General features: G+C 41.0%; 4 protein-coding genes across 5 annotated transcripts; 2 read left to right on the top strand and 2 right to left on the bottom strand.

Annotated features, from left to right (window-relative positions):
• The first annotated feature begins 229 nt into the window (after window positions 1-229).
• LOC132984206 (transmembrane protein 158) lies at window positions 230-1,853 on the top strand. The gene has a single exon (XM_061050930.1). It carries the CDS (start codon window positions 550-552, stop codon window positions 1,249-1,251), a length of 702 nt encoding a protein of 233 aa, XP_060906913.1. The 5' UTR covers window positions 230-549; the 3' UTR covers window positions 1,252-1,853.
• Window positions 1,854-3,492: 1,639 nt separating this feature from the next.
• Window positions 3,493-11,151, top strand: LOC132984200 (CUB domain-containing protein 1-like). The gene is made up of 9 exons (XM_061050921.1): window positions 3,493-3,722; window positions 4,455-4,655; window positions 4,773-5,135; window positions 5,243-5,611; window positions 6,849-7,040; window positions 8,225-8,599; window positions 8,695-9,051; window positions 9,346-9,433; window positions 9,672-11,151. Exons 1-9 carry the CDS (start codon window positions 3,659-3,661, stop codon window positions 10,102-10,104), a joined length of 2,442 nt encoding a protein of 813 aa, XP_060906904.1. The 5' UTR covers window positions 3,493-3,658; the 3' UTR covers window positions 10,105-11,151.
• A 1,300-nt stretch (window positions 11,152-12,451) lies between these two features.
• clec3ba (C-type lectin domain family 3, member Ba) lies at window positions 12,452-13,823 on the bottom strand. The gene is made up of 3 exons (XM_061050929.1): window positions 13,525-13,823; window positions 13,310-13,408; window positions 12,452-12,952 (listed from the first exon to the last, which is right to left on the bottom strand). Exons 1-3 carry the CDS (start codon window positions 13,619-13,621, stop codon window positions 12,552-12,554), a joined length of 597 nt encoding a protein of 198 aa, XP_060906912.1. The 5' UTR covers window positions 13,622-13,823; the 3' UTR covers window positions 12,452-12,551.
• A 1,029-nt stretch (window positions 13,824-14,852) lies between these two features.
• fez2a (fasciculation and elongation protein zeta 2a) lies at window positions 14,853-21,499 on the bottom strand. Of its 2 annotated transcripts, XM_061050927.1 has the most exons (9): window positions 21,019-21,499; window positions 19,353-19,461; window positions 19,075-19,191; window positions 18,853-18,985; window positions 18,467-18,732; window positions 18,193-18,273; window positions 17,978-18,053; window positions 17,824-17,889; window positions 14,853-15,990 (listed from the first exon to the last, which is right to left on the bottom strand). In XM_061050927.1, exons 1-9 carry the CDS (start codon window positions 21,357-21,359, stop codon window positions 15,974-15,976), a joined length of 1,206 nt encoding a protein of 401 aa, XP_060906910.1. In that variant the 5' UTR covers window positions 21,360-21,499; the 3' UTR covers window positions 14,853-15,973. The 2 variants fall into 2 exon arrangements, with proteins under 2 accessions (XP_060906910.1, XP_060906911.1); XM_061050928.1 differs by lacking the exon at window positions 18,193-18,273.
• Window positions 21,500-21,512: the final 13 nt, after the last annotated feature.

Genomic DNA, 21,512 nt, shown 5'->3' with positions numbered 1-21,512 from the left:
GACTGGGTTAGGGAGAGCTACAACTTGTTCTCTGTAGCTCTTGTTTTTGCTGAAAATTGTGGATTTTGTTTTCAAATGAGTCACTTCATAGCCTATCGTTCATTTCATTGACAAAGTTTTGTTGTGAAATATGTACGTGTTAGGACCTGTGATTGGAAGATGTGTGTTCAACTGATGTCCCTGTGCACTGGAGTCCCCACCCCCTGTGTCTCTGCGCTTACACCTGAAGTGTTAGAGGAGGAGTGGAGCTCCGAGCTGTGATGAAGGCCGCGCTCAGAGCTGCTCAGCCAGCCTCTCTTGTGTGTACAGCGACTGCTCGGCACATTTGGAGAACTAGTCATAAGGGAGGAATCCAAAGGGAGGAGGGGTACGCGCGCGTGTGACAGGCGGTGGACGTCTCCATTTCTTCCAATGGAGCATTGAATCTCCCCGTTTGAAAAAAAAAGAAAAACCGTCCGTGGCCGGCTTCTCCAAACATTGCGCGCAGCCTCGTCCGTCGCCTGCGGATCGTCACAGCACCATGCGAGCAGGAGAGACGCGCCCTGTGCCATGCTGAGCGACTCTCCGACCCTCCTGCTGGCTCTGACCGCGGTGGCCGGACTTTTCCAACGATGCCAAAGCTGGAGCGACGAAGAGCTCCTCCTGCCGCCCATCAACTCCTCCAACAGGTTCATGGCCAACCTGGAGGTGGACGTGCGCTTCACCAAGCGGTCCGTGGAGGAGAGCGACGCTTTGGCCGACGCCTCCTCACTGCAGAGCCTGTCCCAGTGCAACGTGAGTGTCCAGAGACTGCTGCCCACCTCGCTGGTGGCACGCTGGGACAGCAGCTTCGGCTTCCAGTGTGATGTGCTCATCTACACCACCAACAACCACGGTAGAGCTTTTTTCTCCGCCTCCTTCAACAGGGCGATCTCCCCCGTCGTCATCGAGCACCTGGGGGTCACCGGGGGGCAGCAGGAGTTGAGGCTGTGCGTGGGTTGCGGGATGTCCCGGTACAGGAGGTTCGGCCAGGGCCGGTCAAGGGGCCAGCAGAGCGGCGATCAGGTCACTTTCTGTTGCGTGGATTTCAGCCTCGACGAGCTGAAGGGGGACAAAAGTTGGAGGCTGAACAGGAAGCCGATTGAGTCGACACTTGTGGCTTGTTTCATGACTCTGGTGATCATTGTGTGGAGTGTTGCTGCTCTCATATGGCCGGTCCCCATCATTGCAGGGTTTCTACCCAACGGGATGGAACAGAGGAGGCCGAGATAATTACATTAATCCTTATTATATCAGCCTGTGCTGCCTATACTATAACTGTAGCCATTCAACTGTTCACCTGAATGAACGATTGTGGAGCTCTCGAGAACTTTTTGATCAAATGCTTTAGTTTTTGGGTGACCTTTAACCCTTTATTAGACCTCCTCCTCTTTAGGACAACCAAGGTAAAGTATAGTGGGTTATAGCCAATATCAGTCTATACTGGGACCAATGGAAGCGTGTTTTGTAATCTTGTAGGCCTTCCTATAGATTATGTCTGCGTGAACCGTGCAAACGTTTCTCTTCAAACAGTGTTTGTATAGTTTTTAATCTTTCTAGGAAGTTTTTGCCTTATCCCCTGCGTAGGACTTTTGCACTGAGAACTGAACTTTAAAGTGTGCCGTCACATATTTAACCTGTAGTCATGTTTAAAGTAATATATAAAAGGTTTTCTTTTCCTATACACTCTGACTTATAGATGTTGTTTATGACTGATGGAGAGGGTTTCAATATTTATATTGTTAGATTTATAATGTCCAGTACTATATAAGTGCTTATTTGTATTCATGTTCCAACAGTTTCATTAGAAATAAAATGGATTATTATAGACCATACACCAGATCTTCCCTGTCCTGTTCTCTGTAGAATAAATCAGGTGTAGACTTACTTCAAGTGAACGCAGCTTGAGCAACACCTTTTTAAAATGCCCACTCAACAGACAGTTTATTATTTATTCCTAAATGAAACAAACACAGTCAGGCAATAAATTCTCCATGAGGATTATAATCTTCAGCTTTTGTTGAAATCATTAATCAGGTTGTAGTTTCAGTTAAACTTTATTGCATACTGAGAAATGTTTCTGCTCTTTAACTCAATGACATTGATCAAAATAGAATATAAATAAAATATAAAAGAGAATCATCAAACTACAGCCTCTAGAATCACCATGAAGTGTATTGAACATGTGATGGACAAAGATTCATCTTTATAGTGATTATGTTCAATTTGTTTTTAAGTTGAAGCAAGTGTTGTGATCATGACTCACCAAAAAACCCAGAAGTGTCTACAACCCTTTTATTTCTTCATGTTATATTGTAGACTATAAATGCATTCCAATACACACCTCATTTTAAACTAACGTCCTTAAGGGAACTACTTTAGTATTAATGTTAATTCTAATTATTGTTAATTAATGTCATTTTAAAGAGTTACATTTATCATTGTGTTGCAAATATAAGCTGATTTTATCAGTGTTATGGGTAATTTCTTTATCCAGTTTCTGATTTCAAACATGGTATAAATAAATAAACTATGAGTAGGTAAATAGCAGTGTAACATACGTTTTTGTCACTGCATGTTTTATGGCTTGCCTGACTGAAGGAGACTTATCAGCCTGATGTAACAAAGCTGTTTGTGTCCAGCTGAGCTGAAAAACCAGTTAGTGAGGATGATACATTCAGACAGACTCTACATCCTGAAAGTTTACATTTCTGTCCAATATGAATCAGAGCAGATGTTTATCTGAAAAGCTATCCCAGTTTCATTTCATGTCATTCTCATGGGCACACTTAAGTGCCATATTATTTCTAAGTATGCTTAGCCTAATGCAATTGAAAAATCCTTATTGTCTCTGTGGAATACAATTCAATCAACGGCACCACAAACTGCATAATCTTTCTCAATAAAACATTTGTATTCACATTTATATAGTCTATGTTTAAATGATGCAGTTAATATTTGCCTATATCCATCAACAATGAAGCATTAATACAGGAGTGCAGGCCTAATTTGAGTTTAGTTTTATATAGTCATTTATAAACTAGCAATGACACAAAGCCTGCATACTTAAAATGTGTAATGTCATTGAAGGAACAATCAATTAGAGAGCTAGTTCTTTAACAGGATATAATTGTTTTGTAGGCTAGACTGTTAGCTTCGAGTTAACCTTGTGGTGCTATTAAAGCTAAATGATGTCATGTGTCGCAGTGTGCTATTTATAGACGACAATCATGATAATTACAGCCTTCAGACTTTAAATAGGTTTTTTTTACGAGAAGCTGAATACTCTATTTGTGCAATAGTCACAGTTAGATATAAAGAGTTCCTTAATCTTATCCTGCAACACTTTTCACTCATTGTTTTCCTTTGTTTTAATCATTAAATCGCGGTTGGTACGTCGCCTGAATGAACTTTGTAGCCTACCTGCCAAGATGGCCGACGTGGCCACGCCTTTACATTACCTGAGGGCTCCTTCCCGCTGACACATTTACACATACAGGAAGGAGCAGGAGCTCAACTTATCGAGGAAAATGTGGCGCACGAAGATCATGGTTGTGGTTTGGTGAAGCAGAAATGAAAAATGCGCAGAAATCCGCACATTTCCCTTCTGGCTCAAAGTTAAACAACACTGTGGGACAGCATGTCCTCATCTACAGCCACCTTTCCGATTTTACTTCTGACAGTCTTCTTCTTCAGTGTTTCAGGTGAGTTACCTTTGAGTATGTGGCGGTAGAAAAAAAAAACAAATTCTGAAATGTTGCTGCTGTTTAATTATTGACACTGATTATTCCACAGATTATAAGTCTGTGAAGTGTTTTGCTGTTTGCTGCTTTAGTATCTGTTGATGAATGCTTGGGGCATGAATGACTGATGAGTGTATTAATCAGTTTTAATGAAGCACTTTATTGAATAGTTGAAGTAAATGAAGTTGTGATTTGTAAAAAGATCAGGTTTTAAAATGAAATAATTGAGTGGTTTTCTGTTGTTTAACACAAATGGGTTAATTTGGAGCTGATGTTTTATTGTCATGTGTCAGGTTTGATCTGTGTGACCCCTTTAGAAGTATGGAAATATAGATATAGACAGAGAAACAATACATTATGGACAAGGAAATGTGAGAGAATAGATAGTTGATATGAGGTGCTGTTGTGTTGTAACATGGCTCTGTTTGTTCAGCTCAGGCCTGGTTAGTCATAGGAGGAGTAAGGCCAAGCTGTCCGCCTCATCTCTCAGTTAGTCACTGTAGAGTACTTAACAGTGAATAAAAGCATAGATTTATTATGCAGACAGACTGCTTTATATTCTGCTTTACACTGAAATCTAACTGCTGAGATTTAAAAAAAAACAGACCTCAGGACTTGACAGCTAGTTGCTTTCACCCACCTTTCTCCCCGTTTTGTCTTTGTGACATTTTCAAGCATTGTGTTTTTTCACAGGGGTCCAGAAGCTGACCGTCACCCCTGACAGAGGCACAACCTTCAACATCGGCAGCACTCAGGTCAAGGGGTGTCAGGTTTGCACCGGGCCAGGAAAATGTTCCACATCCCTGATGCTGAGAGGCAACAGTCTTGTCTCGTTGGAGTTTAAATGCTCCAGACCTCAGGATGTGTTCAGTGTGGAAATTGTGCAAAATATCGGTAAGAAAACTGCATTACCTCTAGAGGGAAATGATCGGTTTAAAAAGGAAAATGATTACCTTTCTGTACTATTACAATATATTGTAGATGTATTTGTTGTATGCTTCATCTCCTCAGAGTGTACCACGAGGTCCTGCAGTGGCAACATCATCCAGGCCGACTACGGCTCCCTCCCTTTGCTGGGTTTTAACCGCAAGTTTACCTGGAACCTGAAGTCCCCTTCTTTCAAAGCCTTCAAAATAGATTTCAACGACGCTGGTCTTAGACAGATTAACTCCTCTGACAGATGTTTAGACAAACACAGCTACACCCTGCAGGCCTACCAGACCACAGGAAACGTGACTGTTGGGAAATACTGCAGAACGGGACCCATCCACAGTGCTCAGATACTGAATGAGGGCAGCTTTTCTCTGGAAGTCCCTGCAGGCCAGAAGCTGCAAAGCGGCCACTTCGATGTCTCTGTTGGGGAGGAGATCAAATGTGAGATATCTTAAACTTTGCTATCTAAATAATAATTTTCAGTTGCATGTTTTTTTTAGCATCAGAAACCACTTTATTAACTATTTTTTTTAAATGCCTTTTCTCAGCATTTGCCAAAATGACAGTGATGTTACCAAAAGGGACCTCGACTGCAGAGCTGCTCCCACCAAACTACCCGGACAGCTTCCCCGACGACGACTTGATGGAGTGGTACTTTCAGGTCCCAGACAAACACAAGGCGTCTGTGCAGTTCTTAAATCTGGTGCAGCCGCGTTGTCTGAAGAAGGAGGCAGCCGTGGAGTACCACAGCAGAGGCAGAGCGGCGTTGGTGATGAGTCTGTCGGAACCCCAGCCGGAACAAAATCAGGGAGACTTCTCCCTAACGCTGAGGAACTGTGAGATGGACCGAAGACGAGCCGGTTCTCCTGGACTAATTCTGAACCTCAGGGTGTCTTCATCAAGTAAAAGTTCACTAGGTAGGTGAACATCTTGCACTTAATGCTGCTGTTTGTTAATTATGCATTGGCTTTGCTGAGGTGGTTATGTTTTGCCTTCTGACTATAATGTTATTCATCTAAAGTATTTATGAATTTATAAACCCACAGAGAATCATCACTCATTACTTCTAGCTGAATATTTAGTGCCATTTAGCTTTAGTTTTGGTCATCCAGCCCACAACGAAGCTGTCTCAGTTCACTTTCAGATCACATACTGCTGTTGTTTGTGGCCCAAACAGGCAGCTGTTTAACTTAAAATAACTTGATGCATACTACCTACCAAACTCAAAATAAGAGAAAGACAAAGGCATTGATCTGGAGTTGGTGGAGAACAAAAGTGGAGCTAAATGTGAGCAGATGTTGCACTCCAATCAATCAAGAATACAGATATAAGATCACAAATTGACACCTAGTGTCCTTAACATCTGATAGAGACGTGTGTACAGGTAAAGGTATGCTAGCATGGTTGTTATAAGTTGGGTAAACTTGTGTTTTTGCTGTAGCCTGTCAAAAATAATGAAAATAAACTAGTGTCTCAGTGGAATTTCTTAGTCTAATCAGAAGACCTGATGCCAAATTATTACCTGATGACATTAAATAAATGAAAGAAAAGCCAATCTCAGAATCTTTAAAGTGTCAAATGTGGTTTAATACAAGATCAAATGAATTTCTACAACTATTCTCTGAATTAATGAAAGCAGTTTAATTGGAAACTGTTCACCTTTTTGAGTTGCCGCTGTTAAGAAAAAAGTTTAAAGGATTAATGTTGTCTCCTCTTCATGTTTCAGCAGGCTCTGATTACTAAATATAAATGATCTTTATTTTCTGTTTTTCCTGACATGTTCAAACACGAGTAGAGTTTGATTAATCAGGGGTGTGACAGAATTTCCCCGGTTGAGACGGCCTCTCTGTGAATGACTAATGAAGCAGTGATGTAGAGAGCATTGTCTCTATCGGGGCTCTCAGGTCTGGAGAGAGGGGAGCTCTGATGTTGCCTCATCACTCACTGAGTCAGGAAGGACAGAGCTGGCTCCCCTCCAGAGATCTCTTCTTCTAACTATTGGGGAATCCCGTTCAACTGTAGCAGTCAAATTCCTGTCGGACATGGTTGTAATGTGGAGTTCAGCTGTAATTCACATAGTCAGTATTTGCATTTCGGTGCTCATTTTTTAGACAAAAAAAGAAAATGCTAATACTTTACTTTTTATGTTTTCAGTCTCGTGTAAAGTTGATGTGCGCAGAATGGAGGGCCTTATTCTTCACATTGAGAAGTTGAGACCGACCTCTGACTGCAAGATGAAATTCAACTCTGTCCTGAAGGAGAAGATCACCATCACATCCAACAGCGACCTGTCTTTCCAGGACTGCCTGCCTGAAGATGTCAAAGTCTCCGCCACTAGAGTCATAGGTAAATCCAGATTTAAGTAAATGCCTCCCGAGTTCTCGGAAAAACACCTTGAGTCATATCCTGACAAAGATGTACATTTGCATCAATATGTCATAGAGTAGAAAGTTCTTGATGCTGGTGTTGATGTTTTCAATGCTTCCCTGATTGTGTGATGTCTGAGACACACCAAAGATACCCGAGGCATATTTAGGAGACCAACAATATGTAAAGAACATCATTATTTTTGACATTAATAATATCATGGCCTATTTCACATCTTTTCTGGCTTTAACTCAGACAAAGCAATACCTTGAAAAATCAGTGGATCCTATGTTTAAGTGAAATTGGAAATTGAAAGCATGTCTTGCACCAATTAAAAAATGCTACTTATTCATATTCAGGACAGGATCAGCTAAGAGATACTGCTTTGTCCACTGGGGGGCGCAAACATGGACGCAAACTGGAAGTTTCTCACAGGATCTTTAAGTCATTAGGCGTTTTTCTGACTGCAGGAACTTTTTCATAGTTCTAGGAAGTGTTGGAACCCTTCCCCCTTTTTTGATTGATTCCACACCACAGGAACTATGAACTATTTAAGTTCCTTGAACCCTGTTTAGAGGAACCTTTTTCGCTCCTTCTCCAGAGTAGGTACCATGGCGGTGCGAATGCAGACAGGAAATACAGTCCCCGTGGTGTGCAGTTCTCAGGGAACTCTCTGGTGGTTCCTACTCAAAAAGTCCCCAGAACTGTTTGCTCCGCAAACACCTATTGTCAAAGATAATGTTGTTTTTGAGGTTTTTTTTTTTAAATAATATCTATTTGGTGTGAAAACAGTCTGTCTTTTCTATTTATCACAAAGAAACGCCTCAAATTAAGTATTTTTAACAGTAAAAACATTTACCAATTTTTTTTACAACACACTATAATGTAGCTTTAAGAAAATATAGACATGTTTTAAGTATTTTTTAATTATCTAGTTTCATAACTTCCTCCATAAATCATTTTTCTACGTTGTTTGTCATCAAGTGTTTTGTCGCCTCCCCATATGGGTTCCGACAGATGGAGTTAAAGTGGTTGACAAATACATATATCAAATATATTGTCTCACATCTGTATACATATCAATTATGTGTTATCAATTATTTAAGACATGTTGACATGCTACTTGCTAATTGATATTTCAATGATTTATTCTCTCGTATCAGAGTGTAGCAAACTTGAAGACTGCCCAAAGACTCCAGTCCGTCTGCCCTGCTCCCCTACGATGCCCTCCTGTCTCCCCGCTCCTCTGAGCCGTGTGACCTGGACTCTCCGTCCTCCTAAGCACGGCACAGTGGAGCTGACCTCTCCTACTGGACCCCTCAGACAGTCCCTACCTGGACAGCCGTGCAATAGCAGCTTCATTATCGAGGCCGTTGAGGACGATGGCAGCATCATAGGACATTTCTGCCCTCAGGGAACTATCCAGAAGATCCAAATCCACACCAATGTGACGGTCACTGTGTCCATATTTGAAAAAAAAGCCACAAAGACGTCTTTAAAGCATGTGCTGGAGGCAAGATTGAAAGAGGAAATATTAGGTAACAAACTGCTTCAATTGATAAAACATTGAATAAAAAACAAAAACGTGCTTTATATTGATTCTAAATTTTTTTTATTTCTAACTCGTGTCCAGAAAGATACATATTCACAGTGTCTCCAAAAAGAGACGCTCCTGTCCTGTTGGCTTCTCCTGGTTGGCCAGTAGGAATGAAGTCTGACTCCACCGTCTCCTGGATCGTCTCTGTTCCCCCGAAGATGGAGGCTCACCTGATGTTTGCCAACCTTAGCCAGCCCAAGTGCGAGAAAGGCCACACTAACATCCGTGTGCAGAGAGTCGGCCGCAAGGAGGAGGAGTACAGCCGCATAGAGTACGAGGAGGCCGAGGAAGAGATCACAGTCTCACAGAGTTTTTACCTCAACATGTCCAACTGCAAGCCCGAATATGGACATTTCAGTGTCATCACCATGATCACCCTGCAGAAGAGCCAGAGTAAGAGGACTTTTTGAAATCTAACTTCTTTTTTTTTAATGATGAGTATTATGGTCAAAGCTCCATGGCTGCATCCTCTACTTTAATGCCATAAAAAGGTGACAGGAAGCTACAATATTCCAGAACTATTCCTAAACTTATTTGTGAAGTATAAGAATGTTTGTTTGTCACCAGGCTTAAGTTGTTTCTTAAAGAATATGATGGCCAGCGACTCATTACAACGATGGTACACTTAACTTTTGTTTATGGTAAATGTGTTCGTGAAGCATTGTGTTTGTTGTTTCTCTCATTTAGACCTTCTTCTGGCTATCATCCTGAGTGTGGTGGCTGCTCTGTTGGTCATTTTCGTTATCGTGCTTGTCGTGGTCTGTCTGGTGGTAAGGTGAGTGCATCTGCTTTAAAGTTTTATTCAACATTCAATTCAATTCTTGATCATTTCACTCGACAAGTAGGCGTTTGAGTCATTTCCTACGGCTCACTTGCTAAAAGAATTTTATTGTAACAAAAATAAAAACACAGTGTGTTACTAAACTTCATGTGAGCCTTGATCTATACTACAGATGTATCTTTTATTACAACGTGTTGTGATAAGATGCTTACTGTCTTTTCTCTCATGACAGGAAGAAGAAGAAGAGGCTGAATGAGCAAGTGTCCATTTATAATCCAAATGGCACCAGCATCCTGCCAGGTAACAATGGCTTCCCAAAAACTCGGGAAGACAACGAGTCTCATGTGTACGACACCATCGAGGACACGCTGGTCTACACACACCTGCTGAGGAAAGGAAGAGAGATCGGTGTCTACGGAGAGTTTGACACATACCGGCCCTTCACAGGACACACGGACTCGCAAAAGCCACTGGTGGAGGACGCGCAAGTGGGGACCTACCAGCCGGGTTCGTTCCCATCTCAACAGGCTCCTCCCCTTCCTGTCAGGCCGCCGAGCCATGTTAGCCCCATGGTGGACAATGAGATTTACCAGACTGAGGCGCAAAGTGAGGAGGAGCGCTCTCCCAATCTGGGGCCCCGGCTGGAGCCAGAGGGAGGAAACTGAGGAAAAGATTGGATTCAGCGTTCTGCTTTCCATTTGACCTCCATGAACTTTGAAATTTTCATTCCCTGGCTTGTGTGTGATTACCTGATGTTCAGCCCTGTCAGAACTCTTTGTTGTTCCTCTAGAGCATTGTTTTGCACCAAAGCTGGGCACACAAAATGACCCTGTTCAAACCTGCCTGCAGCTGTTACTGTTGAGTTATCCCAGATGAATGCACACTGCTTTTTTTTTCAAAGCAGAACAAAATCTTTTGTTTTTTACTACAATTTTGCAATTAAAAAGTTTTAGACAATGATCTTCTTTTTAATGTGAGCTATTTTGTACATATTATAACTTGCTTATACAGGACCACATGTGTATGCTGTTTACATGCTGACTGTTATATTTTTATTTCTGAACTGGTGAATTGAGACACTGCTGCTGTTGTAATACACCACATTTTTTAAAGCATCATAGAACTTTGATGGCTTATATTGCAACATGAGTATGTGTGCATCATGGCTCTATTCTCTTCATTATTCATCTCTGCGTTTACCTGCTCTGTAGTTTTCTAGATCCAGCATCATCACACCATAAATGTGCCTAACAGAGGTGTCAATACACTCCTACTTCAATATATAAAGAGTTTTTTTTCTGCTTGTTTAGGTCTACAGGTGAACCTGTTTAACAACAACATATTTAATTGTATTGCTTAGTAGTATGGACCCACACTTTTATAATTCCCAAGACTGACCTGCTGCTTGCAATGTCATGTTTCTCTGATCATAAAAATATGTCCAAGTTCTTCATTTGTGCTTCCCAAAGAATGAGAGACGCACTAGTCAGAGGCCATATTTGAATATTTGTTTTGAAATCTATTTCAACCTGTGAGCAAAAAGTGACTTAATCCAATGAAATGTATTTGATTTGTTTGATGTTTTTATTAATTACAGGGAATATCTAAAGAGCAACATGTTAGCTCCAAGTTACAATGTTTGTAAATGTTTTCAGTTTGTAAATTAAGTTGGATAGATGTAATACTATAGCACGTTAAATTGTTTAATTTAACTTAGTTTGGTCTTTTCTGAGGAGAAATAATGGTATAGTTTTACAATCTAACTTGAAAATGTCTTTTTGCCTCCTGCAATTAAGGGAATGAACTGCAGAGGGAGACAAAGTTGCAATAAATTCTTTTTAATTTCTAAAGAAATCAAGCTAGTTTCATAACTTTCTCCTTCTTGTGATGTTACTTCGTGCAAAATATAACCATGAATACTTAGCTGGCACAGATTTCGAAAGGGACTGACATGAGAGCATGTTGTTCTCACACACTGTGGCTGACCTCTGGATGTCCATGGAGACAAACATTTTGATCTGATGTAACCCTCCTTCTGGTGAGTAAGCCATTGAACTCATCAAGCAGGAAGGCTCATATACAGATGGTTTTAATACAAGAACAGAATATCTCAAGAAGGTTTGATAGTTCACTTTTTGGAAATTTGAAAATGTTTTAAGAAAGGTCATTTTGATCCCTTCACACCAGAGGCAAAAAAAACATTAAAACTATAAAAGAGTTCCTTCGGAATATGTCCTAATGCATATTCCCCTGTATGCCTGAATTTCTATATGAATTTGTAACAAGTTAGAAGTTCAATTAAAGGACCAATATGCAACTGTGACACCTAGTGTTTAAAATGGGTACTGCTGTCCAAATTCAAAACATTGGAGAGAGTTGATGTGCATGCTGGTTGCTATATCGCTTTCTGTGTTCTAACCTCTCCATTTGTTTTTAAAAGCATCACCAAATTTTATCCTAGTTTTATCAAGTTTCTGGTCGTGGAGCTGGTCGAGATTGCTGTTTTTCAGAACCTTGAGACAACACATAATCCAGGTTTGTTGAGTCTTATTTTGAATTGGAAAAGCCACTTATAGTGACCCTTCAAAGAAAGGGCGACCTAAAACTAAGAGTGTAAATTAGGATTAGGAGTTTTTATGTAAAGCAATCATTTTGTCTTCTTATAAGCAAATGATTAGCATTAGAACTATTGATTTTGAAAAAAGACAGTATGATGGTTAGAACTGAGTAGACATTTTTATTGGCAGCATAAAATGTAAAATAAGCATTTTGTTACATTCAAAGCCAGAAATAAACAGGTAGGCCTACCTTGAATGTTAAAGGTACCGATGATTATTGTTGCTAAGTAACAAAAAAGGAGGTTCTAACTTTGCATTTAGATAATAGATTACATGTAAAATACAATCAGAAAAAGGCCATCCAGTGGTGTTTACCTTGATGCATAGGCGTTTAGCTTATATAATGACAATGGCTTGGTAAAGAAAATGTGAGCTCAAGAAATATGCAGATATCAGAATTGCATTAATGCACCTGATACTCATGTTTCCCCCTTTCTTGCAAGCAGTGTGAAATGTTCACGTGTGTGTATCTGTGTAGGTTGCAGATTGACGCATCAGACAATGTTGAACTCGCACACTGACGCCTTCTCAGCTCGGCAGCTCTCATCGAACCACTTCCCATTCGCGGTGGTGGAGAGGATGGCACAGTTCTGGCTGCGGCCTCCATCCGGCTGCAGGGTGATCTCTGTCTCCCAGTTCTTGAAGCGCACGTTGGAACCGGACTGGTCCACCCACTGGCCGTCAGTCACTATGTCGTTGACGCCCAGCCACACGTGCTCCTCGGGGCCGATGCTCTGGCGGACGTAGCTGTACAGCTGGTCGTTCTCGTCGCCGGTCAGAGGAGTGACCAGGCTGCCTCCTTTGGCGATGCAGTCTTCGCTGGCGGCATGAAAGCTCTTCTTAACGGGGTCGGCCAGGAAACACTTCCCGAGGATCTTTGTGCCTCGTAGACAAACTGAGGGGCAGAGTGAGACAGGTGTTATTGTTTTGCTCAAGGTCACAGGAAAACTTAAATATTAGACCTCACAGAACATTGTATTGTAACAAGTATTTTTTTAAATGTTTTTTTTGCAGAAAAAAAAATGGATAAGTTTTAAGCAACAACATTTGTACAAATACTAAATTGTCAAAATGTTATCTCTTTTGTTTTGATTTATTGTTAGCTTCTTGCTGCCCGCCTGCAGTGCATTTAGAATCACCGCTGTTGTGAATTACTAGGCAACATCATTCCTTAGGTTTGATCTACACATTCCTTTACAATATAAATAAAAATCATTTTGCATTCATGAAGAAATCTCTGCAGGAGAAATACCTGTTTGTAAAGCTTGCTGCTCTTTCAGCACGTTCAGCTCTTGAACAATGTCATTAATCTGTTTCTTCAGCTCCTCGATTGCTGCGCTGTTTGCAGAGTCTGTTGAAGGCAAAGAAATGCAAAACTCACTCCCAAAGTCTGATGAAATCGCCCTGTATTCCTGAAGGACTGCCACAGATCTAAACAAGTGCAAGATGTTGTTCACCGTCCCCTACCTTTCTTTCCATTTCTTTTGGTCGAGGAGGTCTGCTGGAGCGTGCAGCGTGCCAGCAGGAGAAGACAGAACACCAAGAGAAGCCCTCTCACTGCCATGATGCTCTAAAAACACTTCAAATCCACCAGAAAGACACGAGCTTGATGCAGCAGCACAAGACGCTCCTCTCAGCTCTGAGCTCTGGCCAGACACAGAGTGTTGTGTGTTTAGGACTCAGAGTTGAGTGAGGAAATCTCATGTCAAAGAGAACAAATGTTTTGCAGATGTTTAGCAGTGTTTTGTTTTGCTCTTGAAACACTGAGGGGAGATGGATGGTGAACAGGAACGAGCAGTTTAACAGCGTTCAGACAAGCATGACTCAGGTTCCATATGTTTGTACTGATCCAATACGGCAGGGCCTCATTATCTGTGTGTGTGTGTGTGTGTGTGTGTGTGTGTGTGTGTGTGTGTCTGGGATGCAAATACTTTCACCACTGCCTTTTTAAAGCTGCTTGTTTAATTGAACTGTGTGGTTTTCTCTGCTGTGCCTGTTGTGTTTCTGCTGAGGCGCGATCAGGCCAGAGGTTGGATGTTTGCGGGTTCATCCACAGAACACATCTGGATCTCCTCGGTAAGCTGGATGGGGTGCAGCTGACACGTGGCAGAGACTTATGTAATGAACAAACACTGACGGGAAACAAACGTTTATGTTTTTCATCTCTTTTCTATTATAGACTGCAACATGAGACCTCTGGCATGAGGAACCTGACTGTCTGATGTTTCTAAATGCTCATCGGTTCCACAGTATCACTCTCAAGGACACGAGCCGACCAGCAAAAATAAACAACTGAATGTGATGCAACAAAAAGCTTGAAACATGATGAAATGCACCCAGAGTTGCTTTTGACAAAGCTTGTTTTTAAAAGCCCCAGGTCTTAGGAAATACCTTGTTATCAGTTATGACCAAAAGATAATCAATCGTTATTTAAACACATCAAATTTGCAATTCTACTCAGGAATAGAGTCAAAGGGTTACTAGAAAGTCAAATCATTTAGGAGGATTAGAGTTATTACAACATGCCCCCCCCCCCCCATCATTCCTGTATTTATTTCTTGACTGGGACTTTATTTTCTCACCACATATTTGAACCTCCATATTTTGCACCTTATAAAGCTACCCTCATATGATTAACGTTTATTCATGCTTCATGGCAGTGATTGGTTATGTTATTCGTGATGATGTTGTCTGTAGATGAGGGGGTTGAGAATTTGTGGTAATAAAATCATCAGTGTGTGTTTACCCTTTAAATGTCTTTATGGCATGAATTAAAAAAAAGGGACGTTTTCTAACAGACTTAAAGGGTTTGATTTTATTCATATATCTGAAATAAGATATTTTACAAAATAAACAAACAACGGAGCAGGCTTTAAATAGTCCAGCAGTTTGACATTCATTGAGAATAAGTCTTTTAAAATGTACAAAAGTTCAGGCAAAGGCAAAGGCAGCTTGTTCATATATAAGAATATATACAGAATTATAATATAGCCTAGTCGTGGCGTATATAAAGGCTGCCCTGTGCACAGCAGGCACATCGACAGTCTCTGATTCAGAAAGTTCAGACAGTGCAGGGGTCACAAATTCAGTGTTCATTCTTATGCATAGTTAGTTACTATCAGTCCAGACTCCATCAGCTTCACCATCAGCACTTCACCTCCTCCACATAATAATAATATGTATAGTACATATAATGATGTATCGTTTGCTCTGCTGAGATGAAAGCAGGTAGCTCGGTGATTCTGCGGTTATATGGAAGGTGGTGTTTAATTATAGGATGGTTTAACATTTTGGTTAACTGTAACTATTTGATTAGTTCATACATTAGTTTCTTGTCTCTGATCGATCTCATGTGCCATTTTAATACTTTAAATTTCCTCATTAGGATCATTCAAACCTTTGTAAATCTTTCTTTACTCTTTTGTTAACAATTCTGATGCTTCAGAAACATAGTTTTATATTTCTCTGTAACTGCCACTTCTGTGTTCAACGTGCTCAGTGCATTTTGTCGTCGCCTCGTAGATAGCTTAGCACCTCCATTTAAATACAAAAGCCCTTTGCATCTTACTTCTAACCAACAGGTAAAGCACAGTTTACAAACACTGCAGCTTCTTTGCTGGTATGTATCGATCCGGACGCATTTCTTCTTACATAACTCGTCGTTTTTTTTTACAATACTCTTTTGGAAAAGAAAAGTAAGACTGCACAGGATCACACATGAGGTTCTAAAATCACAAGGCTTGAACCCAAAATAAATCAAACACAATGGAGAAAATGACACACAAAAAAAAAGTCACATCTTGAGGTAAAAAAAACATGCAGGAATAAATTAAGTGTGCTTCATGTCAGCCGAAAACTAAAAATGTGCCCTCTTCATCCACGCAGCGTGTTCGGCCGGCGGTGTTCCCCTCTGGTTTTACGTCGGGCAAAGCACTGAAACAAAAGAACAGATGAAGATTAGCAGAGCTGTGAGTGAACAGGAATAACTCTACATAAACATTACAAATGACAAATAAGGAGATAAACACAAGGAACAAGTTCAGGAAATATCTCACCAGTTATTCATACACAATACTGTTATTCAAATAGATTGGATGAGGGTGAATACTTGCAAAACTATTTCTAGATTACTAAAAGTCCTAAAACGATCTACTGCAGGGTGAACAGAGCTCGACTGTGAGTGTTTTTCAGAGAGTGTAACACTATAAGGGATCAACCATGCTGCAGTCAGTCACAACATGGGACAGGGGACAAGTGAGAAGGAGAACGTCAGGGTCAGACTGCGCTACACTGTGGTGGTAGAGGGAGGGGGGGAATCTGCAACACCACAACAGTGCACACATCACATGTGAAGGTGTCACAAACCTCCTAATCCACACTAGCTCACACCAGAGCTAGAGAGCGCAAGGCGGCGATAAGTTAGATCACAGGAAGTAGAGACAGAGAAGATGAAAGAATGAAAACAGAACACGTGTAAAAGGAAGGACTTTAAAGTAGAAAAATGAGGACCAAAATGTTTATATGGTGTAAATAATCAGTACAGTAATTTACATTATACCATTTAAGCACTAGTTTGCATGTCGTCAAGGCAGTTTAAAGACTACACAGTTGAACATTTTAGATTTCTGTCTTTTACCTGTCAAATGTTTCACTCAATGCTGTCCCAATTATACCAAATTAAAGTCTGATACTAAAGTAAAATTATCAATTAGCCATGGTGTTGTTTAGTTTTATTAATAATTCTTAAAAATGAAATACATACTACAGGCATCTGCTGTAACAAACACTTGTTACAAATGCTCGCACAAAAAAAAGACATTAAAAAATTAGCCAAAAAGAGAATTTAGGCCCTCGATATGCAGAAATATTATTCTTGCGTTAATTTGTGTATCACTTTATTGTTGGTAAGTAATAATCAAGGTTCACTTTCACTACTTCATGCAGTCACTCTGTTGGGTAGATGTTGAATTGTGACTCTGGAAACAATAAAGACTTTAAATTTAATGTTAGATCATCTTTTATTTGTCGATTAAAGTGTGTTGGTTAATTTGAACCCACGAGGTAACTAGTAGCTACATTTATCAAAGAAACGTGGTGGATTGTATAGAAGCAGAAAATGGAAAAGATAGAGTGCAAGTACCTAAAGACTATATTTAAATAAACTATTCAAAATGTTTGATACTTTTTTTGAATCCACATGTTTTAAAATGTTAAGATTTCTGTTATTTGAATGACCAATACTATCTAAAAGGACAGAAACTATTTCATATAATGGGTACGTAGGAGAGGAATGAAGCCATCAAAAGTTGCAGTCTAATATAGAAACATTATGTTTAGATGTTTAGACAGTGTGCAGGAGTAATCTGGAGATTTTTGATCATTAAAAACAAGAAATATTGGATGCCTAGGACTTACATGTTTTTGTTGATATGGTATCAAATCAGGTTTTGATATACCTTGAAATTTGCTAGTATCATACTAATGTTTAAAATTCTGGTTTTGTGACGGCCCTAACAGAATACAAACCATCACTATACTAAAAATGACTAGCAATGCTAACATGTAACTAAAAATGAACATGCACCAAGTATTGAAATGTAGAAATAAGACTTATAAATGATGTCAAATATAGATGATTCATTGTAACATGCTCAACCAATGCCAGCCCAATCACAATTACCTCACTACTGGAATCCTTCATGTTTCACATTTCAGAATAAATACCATCAACTACTTCTACCATAGAATCAGATCAGAGCAGCTCACCTTTGAGGATGTAGTCTGTTAAGAGGCTGGGCACCTTGTCACTGTCGTCCCTCATTGCATGTAAAACTGTAAGACAGGAAGAGACACAGAGGTAGAATGGATGAGTCAAAAGATGCTAAAATTCAAATACAGTTTGGACGGTTTAAGAACTTACTCTTAGTCAGGATCTGGAGGTCCTCTAGTGACGGAGGGTGTCCCTTCTTCTCGTACGGGATGACTGTGGTCAAATACTGCAAACCATCACAGAAAAGAGACCAAGGGCGTGGTTAAGGTCAGATGGATGTTTATCTCTAGGGTGGTATTTCAAGTGTAGATTTAAGTGCAGAGAACACGAAAATGAAGCTGAGCAGTTGAGAAACAGAAAGCAACCTGTCTTTCACTGCACCCGCCCCCAAAAGTCTGTCGAAAGCTGTTCTGAATGACAGAGGAGAGTCCCTCCATGCTGAAGCGCTGAGGAGGAGGAGGGAAGGAAAGCAGAGGAAGATAAGACAAAGAGGAGCCAAAGACAGGAAAAGAATCAAGGAAACGACAGTTTGTTTGAAAAGCATGGATACAGAAAACAGTAGAAAGGAAGGATCAATAAAGAAAACACAACCAGGCTGATTGTTTTCCTTATGCAGAAATGAAAGGCTGAGGTACTCACTGATCCAGTCGTCTTCTCAGCCTGACTCTGTGATGACCCGGCTCCACCTTTAAGCTTTTTCTTCTTCTTCAGCAGCTCCCGGTGCTCCTTCTGTCGGTTCTGTACGTCGATGAGCGCGGAGATGAAGCTGTTCTTCACCTCCTTCTCGAAGTCCAGCTCGTCTCTGAGAGCCAGCTGCTGCACCAGCTCCTCCGAGAACCTCCTGATGTTTGCCTCCGTCTCCTCCAGGCGCTCGTTCAGCTCGGCCACGCTCATGGTACTCAACCCTGGACCACAGACACACACATATACACAAAACACTTAGGCACTACGACTGATGTAGCACAACTTACACATAATGATATTTTATGATTGTTCCATATGAATCCTGATCTGTATGGACTTACTTCTCTCAAAGCTGGGGCTGCTGATGGAGCGCTGGACGTCCAGAGAGAGCATCGAGAGGTCCGACTGGGACGGATTGTGCCCAGCCTCTGTGTCAGGAGAGTCCTGCATCATCTCCTCGATCTCCTCGATAACCTGCGCGCAGCATGAACAGACACATCAAAGAGACGCGTCAGTCTGAAGAAAGGGGGGGAAAAAAAGCTGGAGGTTTGAATGTTACTCACCTGCTCTGCTGTGAAGAGCGGCTCCTCAGCAAGGGAGGAGACGATGATGGAGTGCATGTCCAGCTGCTCTCTCAGCTCCTCATCGTCCGACAGCTCAGTGGTCACATCTTTCTTCCCCTAGACAGGAGCAGAAAGACGGGGAGGGAATTTAATCAAAGCACTAAACCCTGGTACCGTGAATATCTGAAATGTGTGAGGGAAGGGCGATTTGGTAAGGGAGTAAAGAAAGGGAAGGAAAAGTGGGACAGAGATGGGACGGGAGGGGCAGAGTTACTCACAGGTTTTTCCTCCAGGTTGAACGTGGGGACACGGAGGGAGCAAGTCCGAGACCGTTTCCAATCCACCGGCATAACATGGCCGTAATTACTGGTCAGAGCGTTCCAGATTCTGTGGAGAAAAAAAAAAGGGAACTTTTATTTTTCCCCAAATATTCGATTTTACCAAAAAAATAAATCGGTTTAGTTTAGCCAGCACTACACAGTCTGTTTATGTCGTCTGTTGCTATGGAGAAAAATAACGCCAGATGTCAACTGGGTCATGGAGTTTGACAGATGTTGGAATTTACCAGGCAGTCTAAAATTGGTGCTGTTGGAATGCATTATGGGAAATGTAGGATAATGTGTCTTTAAGGGTGTGACACCCTTTACATAAAAATAAAAGATTTTCCATTCTTTACCATCATTCAACAGCAACAGTACACATTCAATATTTTTACCATAAGAATACAAGAGCATTCCTGACCTTTTATGTTGTTGTTGTTGCTGTACTTAATATAAGTAATGAATTAAACCTTTCATGATTCTAATATGTTAAACACTGTGCACTGTTAAACTTGTAGTAAGGGAACTGGTGTCAATTTAAAGACATTACAGAAATCATTTTAGACATTACAGCCTGGAGTTGCATTAACAATGAGATAAAGTATAATCCCCCTACAGATTTTTTCAAGTTCGCTGCCATGGATGATGTCATTTTCAAGGCATCATAAAAACCTAAAACTGTAGTTTGGAGCATTCTGATGCAAAAATGGGCTCATTTAATAAGCTTTAATAAGCTTTATTTATGAAACAGTTTAGTAGCTGAGACTGTAGGGATGCAAATCTCTCATTATTGCAGGCTTTGACGTTGTTGTGAATATACTGTGTTCTCGCTAAACACAGGTTTTTGCACTAAATGTTTTCTTACTTAAGCAAAGAATGGAAATGTTATATTTATAGTTTGCATATGTTTTATAGATTTAGAGTTCTGAAACAAAACCATTTTATTGAAATGGACTAAAGGGCCACTACTGAGGATTTCCGTAGCCTGCCAAATTATTAAGTGCACAATTTTATTTGTGTAAAACTCAAAACGCAGCAAATGATCACATTTCAGAGGCTTAAACCAGAGAATGTTGTTTTAATATTTACATATGACTGGAACAATGAAAAGGTCATCAAACAAGGCAGAGTATATTTATTGATTAACTTAAGCTCTAAAAATCACTGCACAGCTCTACTGATCAATGTGCACGTCTCATGACGTCACATGAGACAAAGTGAGATTTGGATTTAAAATTCCATATCGGTAAATATCTCTCATTAAAAGTCATGTGGGGACATATGCCGATAGCAGACTGATACTGGAGCACCTGTTTGGTTGAATGTTGACATTTTTAATCTGAACATTCCCACAGTGTGATACTGCAGCAGTGTTAAAGCAGACCAGTGTCCTGTGTTTTGATGACCTCATTAAAGATGGTGGCGATGTGTAACTGTCCCGTCCACATCCTAAACACACACATTGACCTTTGCTCATAAATATCAGCTTCCTGTTCTTCATTTCAGGTCATTTGTATTTGCACGGTTTTATCTAAGCAGGTATTTTTAATCATGAACATCCACACATCATTATAGACGATATATTTTGTCTGTGGAGAAGAAGCCAGACACAATAAACACTCACTCGTCTTCCTCCAGCAGGGTGTCCTCACCGATCACGTTAACCGGGGCGATACTGTCTGTCTTTGCGTCAAAATTTTGAAAGCACACGGAGAGCTTCTCGTCAAAATCGTTCACTAAATCCTCCATGGACTTGTAAACACAGGCACCCCCCGGGAAGAAGCTGCCGTCTTGCAGCTCGTTGATATCATCATCACCATGACCCGGGAGGAGCTGCCGGGCTGCTGCCGCCTCTTCTCCCCCCACAGCGGTGACAGCAACGCGGCCTTTCTGGTCCGCGACCACCATGCTCGGATCACTGAAAATCGGCCAGTCTTCGTCGAAATGTGCGATGGGTGCAGCCATAGCCCGGACCAGCCTAACAGCCCCGGGTTAGTGATGGATGTGTTTCGGGACTGGCAGGCCCCAGCATCCTCTCTGTATGCCTGCTACTTCCCTCAAGGAGCGAGGCTGAGCCGGACAGTGTGGCTGGTTCTCTCCGAGAGGCCGACTAGTGGC

The sequence above is a fragment of the Labrus mixtus genome, chromosome 11 (genome assembly GCF_963584025.1).
Source record: "Labrus mixtus chromosome 11, fLabMix1.1, whole genome shotgun sequence".
In the NCBI taxonomy this organism is placed as follows: domain Eukaryota; kingdom Metazoa; phylum Chordata; class Actinopteri; order Labriformes; family Labridae; genus Labrus; species Labrus mixtus.
This window is presented reverse-complemented; position numbering and strand designations above follow the sequence as displayed.

Coding starts and splice junctions, on each gene's coding strand:
- LOC132984206 (XM_061050930.1), top strand. CDS start 550: ATGCTGAGCGACTCTCCGACCCTCCTGCTGGCTCTGACCGCGGTGGCC.
- LOC132984200 (XM_061050921.1), top strand. CDS start 3,659: ATGTCCTCATCTACAGCCACCTTTCCGATTTTACTTCTGACAGTCTTC. Junction 5,612..6,848: donor ATCAAGTAAAAGTTCACTAG/GTAGGTGAACAT, acceptor TTATGTTTTCAG/TCTCGTGTAAAGTTGATGTG. Junction 7,041..8,224: donor CTCCGCCACTAGAGTCATAG/GTAAATCCAGAT, acceptor CTCTCGTATCAG/AGTGTAGCAAACTTGAAGAC.
- clec3ba (XM_061050929.1), bottom strand. CDS start 13,621: ATGGCAGTGAGAGGGCTTCTCTTGGTGTTCTGTCTTCTCCTGCTGGCA. Junction 13,409..13,524: donor CAAAAGAAATGGAAAGAAAG/GTAGGGGACGGT, acceptor TGCCTTCAACAG/ACTCTGCAAACAGCGCAGCA. Junction 12,953..13,309: donor GCAGCAAGCTTTACAAACAG/GTATTTCTCCTG, acceptor TCTGCCCCTCAG/TTTGTCTACGAGGCACAAAG.
- fez2a (XM_061050927.1), bottom strand. CDS start 21,359: ATGGCTGCACCCATCGCACATTTCGACGAAGACTGGCCGATTTTCAGT. Junction 19,462..21,018: donor ACCCTGCTGGAGGAAGACGA/GTGAGTGTTTAT, acceptor TTTTCTCCACAG/AATCTGGAACGCTCTGACCA. Junction 19,192..19,352: donor TCAACCTGGAGGAAAAACCT/GTGAGTAACTCT, acceptor GCTCCTGTCTAG/GGGAAGAAAGATGTGACCAC.